Raw genomic sequence first — 12,146 nt, 5'->3', positions numbered from 1 at the left:
CACTTCTTCCTGTCCCTACCAACAAAGGTGCAATACTTCAGACTGACCTCTCCAAGGAAAGAAGGGGGAATGCCACATCTGTCTCATCCACACTCACACTGCTCTCTTGCCAAATGGCTGCCTATCTTCAAGTGCCTGCACTAAGACCAACCTCTCGTTTTCTTCTACCGCTCCTCTCTTCCCACCTAGTCTTCTAACACTGCTTTTCTTGTGCCTTTCTTTCTACCACATACTGTTTTCCTCTGCTGCTTTCCACAGCTGTCATGCTGTTTCCCAACAGTATACGCTAATATACTAAGAAGTCTCTTCTCCTCTAAAACAGTTAGAGAGAATTTGTGCCACAGGTATTGCCTATCTCATCAGTTCTATTCTCCCACTTAGTTAACTATTGCCCATGTGTTCATTAAAAATTTTAGAATTTTTTTTTTAGATTATAAATCTCAAAATCACCTGTTATAATCCATACAGGATTGCTGTAGTTGCTGTTGTTTTAGGAGCAGTTTTGCTTCTTGCTTAGCCAATAAATTCTGGAGTCGTTCCTTTTCAATTTCCAGCTCCATTCTCTGCAGAAGCAGCTTCTGCCTTCTTTCTTCATACAACCTTTTAGCCTGCTCTGTTTCTGTAGGCCCTGAGTCCACACTATCATTCAGCCCAGAAACTCGAGAGCACGTAGAATAATCACAGGGTTTGTGAACTGGCCCAGAGTGTCTTTTAAGTACCTGGTTGACATGGTGGCTCTCTTGCATGCTCCCTGAGCTCCCTACATGCCTGCAGGCACAACCATGACTCACTTGTTGAGGGCATGTGCTCTGAAATTCATTTGCTTTCTGGTCCATCTCCTGAGCTGGTTTTACATGATGAAGGGTCCTCTGCTTGGCTGGGGAAATCATATTGTTACACTTTCTGTGCAATCCATTTTCTACCAGGTATTCCTTCAGACACTCCTGATGGTTGTAATGGATTTCAGTCCCATGATCGTGATTATTCCTGCACGGCTGAGACAATGCAACACGGGCAGGGCTTCCAGCCTTTGATGCTCTACTGTTCTTATAAAAAGTTTGAGATCCCCCAATACCCAAGTAGGAACCATCTAGCTCCAAAGATGATGGCTGGCATGAGCTCTTCTTACTGGATACCTGCAACAAGAGAAACAATTTCCTGTGGAATACCAAAATTTATCTTTGTTCATTAATTTCACTTGGTCAATGTGTTCTCTCAGAAATAGACTTGCTGCATCATACTGATGGACACACAGCCAAATCCCCCGAAATGTTTATCAGAAGACAGACACAAATCTGCTATCAAATCTACATTTCATTCCATCTACACAAGTGTAATAAATATAAAACTACTGTCTGCAGGATCCTCAGCATAAAATGAGTCGCTTCAGAGTATCAAGTAGTTGTGAGCATCTAGGGTTACACAAAATCAACTTGAAGAGTGGCAAAAAACATTAAATGTTAAGGTTTGAAAATGTTTAATTTTGAACACCAAGCCAAAAAATCCATTCAGCCACTATAAATACTCTTTGATTGGCCATTACACAGCAGGAAATTTGATGTAAAACATTTCACCTTACACTGAATGGGATATTACTTATCGCTGGAAATTTGATGAGAGTTTTTGAAATATCTTTACAGAAACACAGATAAAAACCAACTACTTTCTGTAAAAAATGGTTGTACATCAAAAGCTGTCATTTAAATACAAAACATGTTTAAATTCAGCTATAAACATAAGTGATTTTTCAATTAAGCTGGGCAAGTGATTATCCTCTGATAAAACTCTGAAGAAAGCAAGTAACTGTAATTCACATTTGTCAACTCAGTGCAAGGAAATTCTAGTGGTTTTGTTATACTTGTGGATATTATGTAACAGACATCAAAATCCTACTTACATCCTGGAGTATCTTTGCACTATGGTTCATCTAGGCAGTTAAGCATTTGAGATTTTATGTACATCAGAACAGCAGTGAATCAGGCACTTGCATTTCTTTGGCTAGACCTGTGCATTAATTTCAATAACATACTGAATTTAAACTCCTCCAGCCTTCGGGACCTTTCACAAAGATCTGATTTTTTTTAATTACAGAAGCCAGGTTTGTTAAAGATAACAAAACCATCACAGTGAAAGTGGTTTAGCAGGGATACCTGGTATCCACTGATGGAAAGAAAAGTATTATTTGCACTCTGGCAACGCTTACAGTAGATAGGTATTGTCCACATAGAGTGGAAGGCAGTCAGCAACCCCCAAAATACTAGAACTTATGAATGCAAGCAAGCGTCCAGTGATGATTAAAAGAGAGATATAATCCAAATCTATGCAGGTTTTATATGTATAATTTAAATTCTTTTTTATAAATAAACAAAATACCAAACTCTGCTGCCCTTCAAGACAACCAATTACAAGTTTTTTGTAGACTTCACAGAATGTAAATTAACATGGATTAGCACCTGAATACTGATATTTTATTATTTCCAGTTCTGTGGATACAAATATATCCTCTGTGCCATGTGATTGAAAGCCAGGGATGTCATGTTTTGCCCCAAAGGGCCAAGTGAGTTGGAAGCATTTGCATTAACGTCAGTGCTACATGTCTGAGGAAAGTCTGGTGCTTGGACTAGGTGAAAAGTGCAGGACATTAAAATATTTTAAAGTCAGAGGAGCTGGCAGGGCAACTGAGCAGAAACGCAACATGCTACAAAAAAGTCGGAGTTTTGTTATTTATTATTTGTAGCATGCCATCCTTGTCTGCAATATTTTCTAGACAAATAAAGGCTACAAAGCCCTTTTAATCTAAATTAGATAACACATAAAGGGATGATCAGTAACAGGAAGAAATATTACAGAAAAGGGAACATAAGAGAATCCTGTGGTTACACACTCTCGTTTCCCACCTCACCTGCTTCTGCTAATAAAGCATTTAGGGCACCAACAGAAAAAGGCTTTCAAGGTGGCCAGTTTCCAAGCCCCCAAGGACAGTAGAAGGTGGCAGACCTGAAGGTATTCTTAGAGGATCCTACCAGAGCTGGCAGCTTAGGGTAGTCTACAGAAAGCATACAGCTACCCTTCTCCAGCTCATAAACAGAATTAAAAAGGAACAAAGAAAAAGAAGACTCAAAAGGTGAAATAACTGAGAATTTCTTTATTTTAGCAGTTTGTTTTATTGACTGAAGAGACAATAGAATGTTAAGAAATCTAAGCACATGAATGAAGATGGTACAAAATAATCATCAGGAGCAGGTTTAAGAATACAGGTCCACACCGCAAATTAACTTCATGGCTGAGACTCTATTAAGAGTCTCTGAAGGCCCTAAAAGAGAGGTACCAGTTAGCATTTGTTGACCTTGACTGCCATTAAATCTGCCCTGATGGTCTTAGAAATGGCATTGACATTTAAAGACTTCATAACAAGGCAGAGAAACTTTAATGTTATTTCACAGTTACAATATGTTTGCAGGGGGGAAAATTCTCATTAATGTCATTGAATGCGAGTGGGATTTTTTTATTCCTTTAGAAGAAGGAGGTCATGTTAGGCAGAAGACCGAGTTCCAACATACCTGTGACAGCTACTTAGTACTTTGCAGGTTCTACCCCCAAAGAAAAAATAACTATTGGGAGTCAGAAGCTAGTCAACAACTTTTTTAGCCATTTGTGTTTTTCTGCTAATGCTTTAATTGAAAACTACAGCTGGATAGTAGAGGCTGCAGGGAAAACAGACTGACATTTACACTTATGAGGGATCAGATGAGACCAGCGCATGCCATGAAAGATCTGTAAGATGTAGGCCAGGTGAAGGGGAAAAGCAAAAAAAAAAAAAAAAAAAAATTCCAAAGACCCACCTACTACCACGAGTCTAAAGATGCACAAGCATAAGGAATTGGGTAATTTTACAAGATGAGTTTAAGAAAGATATTGCCTACGGGACACATGGAAACCATGATGGACCATGATGGAACAGCTGTGCTTTCCCCTCTGTGGAGCTCTTCCAGGCTTGCTGTACGGTATTTAAAGATACAACTTCCTTTAACTGAGGCTTAAACAAACAAACAAACTCAGACTGTTCCTTGCAACATATGGAGTTAATAAGACTTGATCAGATGTGAAACTCTTGCATGGAAACAAGGAGATATTAAAAAATAGTTCAAATAATCTTTAGAACGGTTTAAAGAGGAAGACATGTGGGGACATGTACAAAATTACTGCATTCCCAGTGATTTTTGCTCAGGGATTCAGAGCAGAGTTTAAACAAACATCCAAGTCCTTAAAACTTCCTACAAACAGACAAACAGCGCACCAGTTTCATGCATGCAGCATTATGATCTCTGCAAATTCTTCTTAAATGCAACTTGTTTGCTCTGCAGTGTTAATTCACACTGCTGGCAGAGGAAACACATTTACAGACTGACTCCGGCACACAGGGCTTTGTACTGCAAGGGGTGAACTAGTAACTGATCAGATCTTACAATCTCAACACAGGCAAGGTCCTGACAGATTTTACTGGTAGCTCTGCATGTACAAAACATGTTTAAGAAACAGCCCAAAATCATTATCTCAAGAAGTCTTGCACTCTGAAGACAAAAACTAGGGTCCTAGCAAAATACAGTGCTGTTACAGTGAACAGCAAAATTCCTACAGATGTTAACAGCGTTAGAGTTTAACCCATAGCACCTGGGTTTGTGAGTTTGTAGCTGAAATTTATTTGAATACAGAAAAAAAGACAAGGAACCAAAATTGTTCTCAATTGTATCTTGAGAACATTTCTCTAACCTGCACTTTCAGCTCCAGGGTTTCTTTTGATGGGGTAGAAACAGAGGGAGGAACATGCAGGTTCAGAACTAGTCCATTGTGCTGATCTGAGCAGGGACCCTGGGGATGAAGCCAAGAAGAATGAACTGAAGCAGCAACCAGAGGAGAAATACAGAGATTTAAAGATGAAGCAAAAATTTCTAAATGGACAAATGAGAGGCTACCATACACAGGGACACCTTAAAGAGCACCAAGGGCATGTATTAGTGACCTAGCTGGCACTCTCACTAAGGTATACATCCTAAACCTGGAACTCTTACCACTATGCATTGTTGATGTAAGGGTCTCATCTGAATAAAGCTTGGCTTTGGGTTTGAAGGTCTATTGACAGTATAAGCACTTGCTCCTGTCAGTAGAATGAGGAGAATATATTATAAATAAGCTCAGGTAGGATAACAGGGCAACAGAAATGCCTTTTTAAGAACAATTATTTCAAATAATAGGACTATTTGAAGTGCATTACTAGTGAATAAGGAGCTATTGTTTCCAAGTGTCTGTAAGAGTTTATCAAGGAGAATGTATAAAAAGGTAAAGATTTTAGAGTAAATTAATAGGATCTACTGAAGTCTATCAATTTTTTTCTTTAAATCATATAATCCTTTATTAAAATCTCTACCATAAGTAACCTAATATCAGTCATTACAAAATGCCCACATAATTGTTCAGCAACTGTCTCTGTCAGTACCTAAGATAAATACAGTAGATAATTCAGAAGGTAAGCTGACCATTTTTCAAGCAAGAAATAAAGCACCATTTTCTGTAGAAATTATCTATAGCTATGATTGCCACATTCCACTGAATAAAACAAGTGGTCTCAAATCAAAGAAACTAGATGAATGACAGTCACAAGCCTGTATTTTTCCTGTAAAAGTCTACTGAACTCAATACACTGAACAGGTGTAGCAAAAAAAATAAAAATAATAAAATAGGATCACATCACAAAAAAGCGAATTTATAGCTGCTAGCTGACAGCAGAGGAACACCTCCTATGTTTGTGTTGCCTTAAGTTTTTTTCTCCTCTTTGTTAAGAGGGTTTGAGCTGGGATGCCAGGTGCACAAAAAACCTGCATTCAAAGTGGCATGTGAGCATTTGCTGGCACTCAGCTTTAAGTGTGTATTTTGCATTCATAAACATGCCACCCTTCTTCTCCAGCTACACAAATATTGTACATAATCTCTAACAAATGCTTCCATTTCAGATCAGCAAACTGGTTTTATGCTGGCTGATAAGGCAGTTATTAATAACACAGTGCTCCAAGAAAACTAAAGCAAGGCACCTGTACGTTGAGTCTTAGAAGTCACTGTGAGCAGAATGCCCATTAAGCCCAAACAGTACCTACATATGGCAACGCAATACCTGACCACTAAAATCAAGCAAACATGTTTGCTTTCTGAAACAAAACTATACGTTCCTGTTTGCACCAGGTCTAACTATTAACATTCAATGTGCTGCCAAAATTTTAAAAACTAAAAATCACATCTTCTGACTTCAATTTTTTACTTCTGCCCTTTATTTTACTGAAGAATCAGTAGTTCAAGACCTAGATAAATATTTCAAAAACTATACTATTTGTGAGCAGAGCAGGTCACTACCATTTCCCAGTGCATTTGGAGTTCATGTGAAATAAAGGCAGAAGAGTGATGAGCTGCATTTTTAACATGGGCATACACAGAATAGTTGTCTAGCTGATAGAGAATGCGTAATGCAACATCTGCACAGTACGCCTTGCCAAAGCCCATCCCAAATAAATGTAGTGCATTCTCCCTAGTGCAATTAACTCTCGTACTCTGGCAGGTTTTGCTAGAAGATTATCAAGGTAGATTACCTTCCAGCATATGAACTAAATACTTACAGGTGTTATATCATCAGTTATTACTTACAAACTTCTGCATTTAACAAGACATCCAGGCAAATGAATGATCTAATTTATGAATTATTTATAAGAATTTCACAGCATGCTCCTGGCGTCATCCATGGCCTTTTCCAGGTCATATGACACCAATTAGAGCTGAATTTTAAATTATTCAATAACCTGAACTCTCTTGTCATTTAACATATAGATATCAATGCAGTAAACAAGTTAAGTCTAATGGGCCCTGGAGGTTTGCATTCCTCCGCCCATCAGCAGCAGAGGCTGTATGCTACCACTGGAATAGAAAATAATAGAATGCAGCAGTCAAAAACATTTGCAAGGTTTTAATAAGTTATTTTGGCTCCCTTAGGGATTTTAGTATAACTTACAAGCACTGAATCTAAAACATATTGAAGTCCTTAGCTATGTGCTTTTAAAACAAAATTAGGACATAGCAAAAGAACAAGTCTGACACTAACCCTAATTTAGGCCCTTAATTTTAAATGTAGTGGAAATTATGGAGTAAGCAAGATTTACTATGCACAAATCATTACCTTCAGGCTCTTGTACAGTATAGCCAAAAATAACCCCTCTTCCAACACATATACACCTGTCTGTAAAGATAAGGCTACATACAGGGAAATGGAAATGTTAATTTAACAGCTATCAGTTGACAGGTGTACCTTGCACTCCTTAGCAATTGGGTGGAGAAGGGACCTCCAACATTCTTCTATCCTCACAGCACTGGGGAGACCAGTGCTCTAGAAACCCATACGGATTTGGGTATTGGCTTGAAGATATACCACTTCAGAGGAGAGGTTTAAGGACCTTTGTGGCACATTATAAAAATGGGAGGGAATGTAACAGCCTCTGAAGCACAGATACAATAAAAGACATCTTAAAACCATTGTTTTCCATGATGACTACAAGAAGAAAAAGAAGATACCAACAGCAAAGGTACCTGAGATGAACAGCACAATTAGATATCTGATTCTGCCTCAGTGTAAAGTCTGCAAGAAACACACAGCAAGCATGCCACATCCTGGCTCTGAACCAATTGCCCTCTAACATCTCATGAACCTGTCAGCGTGGCTTCATGACTGAAGGGAGGCATACAGACACCATACCTAGTACTGACCTAGATCTAGCCTAAGAAGTACAAGGCATGGTGGAAAACTTCTAAGATTGGGTGCAGCTCAGTACAAGTCTAAAGTGTGCCTAGCACCAACAGACTTATTTTTTATAGTATCTGTGCCTCAACTTTCTGAATGCTGCTGTAATAAATCCCACACCCACTCCCACAGATGAGTCACTTGCAGAACCCTATCTTGGTTGGAGTGCCCAGTGACCCCGCTCATACACACAGGTTTCCTTTGCACTCTCACTGCTTTGCAAGGATTAAAAAGTTTCCTGAGCTCTATCCAACAGCAAGAGGAAAAGATGGAAAGTGAGATGTTCAGTTTATCCTTTTAAACACTAGCAAGAAGTTCTCTAGCTACTGCTGTCAAGATGAATGCCAAAAAAACAACAATGTTGATAAAACATCATGCCAAGCAAGTAAAAACACACCTATCCAAAATGTCTAGCCAGATTAGGAAGAATAAGGATTTAGATTAAAGAACGTAACATTGGATTTTCTGCCCCCCAAATTTATCATAGGATGGGGCTTCAAGTGAGCTTTTTTTTTTAAACTTTTTAAGAAAAATAGCAGAGAGAGGAAAAAAAGACAACTGCCTAATCTCATAACACACATTTTAAGAACATACAAAAAGAGCTATAAGGGATTTTATTTTGGTTACCAGCCAGATTTAGTTTAATTCCTGTGCTGGGCAGCATTTGATTATTTCCCATTAAGGGTAGTAACCTGTTGGATGATAAGAGGGAAGTTCATACTGGTTTTCATTAAAGAGTAATATCCACCATGTATTTGGTCCTTCAAGGTAACTTTTTCAAAGTTATATTAAAAAGCAAACAGTTTTCTACTTGGAATCACAAGTTTAGCATATCAGGGGCTACACATGTTCCTGGCTACTGCCAGTCTCTTTAGAATTCAATCAACATCTGCTCCAAAGTCATGCTTTTGTAGCTCCAGACACAAGACAAAAGGGCAAATATACTGTGACCCTTCTAAATAGCCCTAATTACTATGATCAAACAGAAGCCAGATACTTATGTGGATAAGAACTTGTAGAGTTTGATGTGTGAAGATTACCACAGGAATAGACATTGAATCAGCATTTGCCAACATGTACCTCACCATGACAGCCAATATCACCTTTCCCCTGTATTTACAGTAGGGATAACTGTAGCACCCATTGGCCAGCGATGAATTTTAAGTAATAGCCACTATTCACTCAGATTACCAGAAAGTTTTACTTCCTTCAGAAGGTGTCTCCTGCAGAGTCCCCGGAGTATGGACATAGGCTTTACCACACAAATAAAGAAAAGAAATGGATGACATCTAAGAATTAAAAGCATCTTCATAAATAGGGACAGTGTTTTGGGGAAAAGCAACCAGAAAGTTATTTAAATAACACAGAAATCCCACAAAAGCAGAAACAGAAAATCTTTTGACTTTAAGAGCTGAAAGGTGTGTCCAAGTGAGTGTGTTCTACCAGGAGTGTCCTTGCACTAAGAGCCAGCTGGCATTTAGATTCTGCTAATGATGCCATCTCTGGGAAATAATTCATAAAAAGTAAACAGTAATTTTCATGTGCCTGCCCTTTTGATCTTACATTTGTAGGGAGTATCCTGAGGCTAGCTGTGGGTGCCCCCGTGGCTCTGGCTGATTGACCTCTAATCTGCCCCTCAAGTAACGATCATGCCAAGGAATGACAACAAGAGTTGCAGACATTTCAATGCAATCCCATTAAAGACAGGCTGATTCACTTCATCTTGTCAAAGAAGAAGTTTCATGTAAGAAATAAAAGCTTTTTAGGACTCTTTTATTTTGTAATGATGCTGTTCTTCAGAACAAAGACTGGAACAAGACTAACGCACCAGCATATGACTGGTACATAGCTTTACATTAACTGACCAAATGCTAGTGCAAGACAGAACAGGCAGCCCCATGATTATGTGTTAAATAGTCTTGGTAGCAGAAAATTAAGAAAATCCCCTAGAAGAATCAAGTCAAAACCATGGTACTTGACCTCTTGCACATTTCAAAAAAGTATATATGCCATTTATTAGAAAGCGGGTGTCTAAAGGCTTAGACACCAACTGCTCATGGTCTCACCAGCTTTGAGATCACAGCTTGCATGCTTTTACCTCACACTAACCCATGGTAAACACAAGCTGGGATATATGGGATAACTTAGGTCTCTATCACTAGGAATGAAGCTAAGAGATAAAACAGCCAGTCCAGAGCAGTTGACATGCAGAAACTTGCTGTCATGCCAAGGTGGCTAAATTACCAGGAACAACTTCTCTAAATAAAGGAGTGAGGAAACTACAAATTAACAAGCTAGAGTACTTAAAAATGGGAGCACAGACTATTTCTATTTTACATACTGAAAAAACATGTATACTCCCAGTGAACTGATGGGCACAATGCAACATATAGATGGACGAACTGGTAGATAGGCAGCATTGGAGTTGCTACCAAGGTGCTTGAAATGCTGAGTCTTCTCTGAATGGTGGCAGAATTCCATCATGGGCAGATATTACATACATATTAAGCTTCCAGGTCCTGCTTCAGTCTTTCCACAGTTAGTTCATATACCTGTTTAATGAGACTTTTGCCAGATTCCCTTGCATTAGCAAGCACTCCATTTCTTATCACAAGTCAACATCTTAGTTTACAGTTACATAGAAGGTCCATGGAAGCGTAAATGGCACTCCACAAATGGAAAGGACGTGAACATTTTTGACTAAGAACACATGTAGCTGGAAGTTTTGTGCAAAATACAATCACCCCTGGAGAAGTTCCACCTAAGCAGATTCACGGCATGATATCCCATAATCTGTTACTTAATCTAACAGTCTCTGCATTGGACAGGTATCCCCTGAGACTTCTGAGCAACACAAGCAAGCTATCTCACTTGAGCCTGGAAGGCTCAGCTCCCTGAACATAAAAATTCAAGGTCCTCTTGGCACACAGGCTGTGATTTCAGTGAGAAATAAAATGTTTTCTACTTGGCAGGTTTGCAGTATCTCAAAGAGGTACATAAATTAAGTAATGAAAGATTGCAGGAAAAACTGAATCAAGGAATAAGAGCAGGCATGGAGCAAATAGCAATCTCTCATTACCCTGGAGTAAGCCAGCTGTTACCTTTTGAAGCTCACCACGAAGATGCTGAATTCAGAATACTCTCGTCACACTTGAAATGCCACTGAGGATGTCCCAGCAGACCTTTCATCTATGGCTGAGATTCCTTAAGAGCTGAGGTCATTCTGCAGTGGGTTTAGTACTGTTGAAGGTAGCAACAGCTGACAGAGGGAAACGACCTCTGATATATCAAGCCACAAAGATCAACTTCCTCTTGACTCATGGAAATGATCTTTTACAGTCCTGCTTGACACCATAAACTATAGCAATGGTATCACAGCTATTATTTGCATAAAATGGTCCTAGATGTGGTAAAGAGCAGTTTGACAGTCCATCTTGATGGGTCTCAGCTGCAGAATATTTATATAAGGGCTCTTCTATAGTTACCATAGGCCATTAGGTTGTCTGAATGGACATCCATCACTACCAGCTTGTGTGAAGGAGAACATTAAGTTAAAAGGGCATGACCAAGCATAAATTGAAAGGCCCTCCACTACTCCAGGGCAGCAGTGACCTTGTGCGGCAATCACCTTCACTCTGAGACACTGCCATGTGGACAGACAGACTTAGAAAAGCTCACAAGTTTAAGCATGCGCAACACCCTGAAAGGAAATCCTTGCACAAAGCTGGGCCTTTGTCATAAGCATACAAAAATATGCAAAAGAAATAAATAAGTGTTTACAGTTCTACATCAATAGTTAGCAAAACACTATGCCCTGCTTACAAGCTGAAGGACACAGGACACAGAGGGACACTTTCCAACTATGAACCCCTACAGTACAGTCTCTCTAAGTTAGAATGGAGATGTAGACCTTTCTTTCAATAGAGAACCATTATTTTATTGTGCTGTGCCAATCTAAGAGCACTGGCTCTATAGCTATGAACAAGCATTACGTAGCTCTTTTGTGCTCTTTCCAACAGGTACCCTTACAGCTGTGCATTTAAAAAAAAATAAATCTGTTCCCCACTTGATAGCAATTAATGTAGAAGATATATGACGTCCAAAATTTGACATTAGTTATTCTCAAGAAACCAATTTTTGAAGGCAAATTTTTTCCCAGGGGAAACTGCAGTTTGTATTTTGTATTTCACCTTTGCTCTGGTTTATCATTCCCCAATTTGTGAACTTAATCTGTGTGATAAGTCTGCACAAACGCAGAAAGCAGAAACAGCCTATGATGCAGAAAGAGACAGGCCATGATGCCAAAAGGTAT

General features: G+C 39.1%; 1 protein-coding gene across 6 annotated transcripts in view; it reads right to left on the bottom strand.

The window, feature by feature from the left end:
• Window positions 1–12,146, bottom strand: part of KIAA1328 (KIAA1328 ortholog) — a 190,781-nt gene that overhangs the window by 66,484 nt on the left and 112,151 nt on the right. For all 6 annotated transcript variants that reach the window (XM_030004498.2, XM_030004500.2, XM_030004505.2 and 3 more), the window contains one exon: window positions 451–1,136. In XM_030004498.2, the coding sequence (XP_029860358.2) occupies window positions 451–1,136 (686 nt within the window). The remainder of the gene's footprint in view (window positions 1–450; window positions 1,137–12,146) is intronic.

This window comes from Aquila chrysaetos, chromosome Z (assembly GCF_900496995.4).
Source record: "Aquila chrysaetos chrysaetos chromosome Z, bAquChr1.4, whole genome shotgun sequence".
Taxonomy (NCBI): Eukaryota; Metazoa; Chordata; class Aves; order Accipitriformes; family Accipitridae; genus Aquila; species Aquila chrysaetos.
This window is presented reverse-complemented; position numbering and strand designations above follow the sequence as displayed.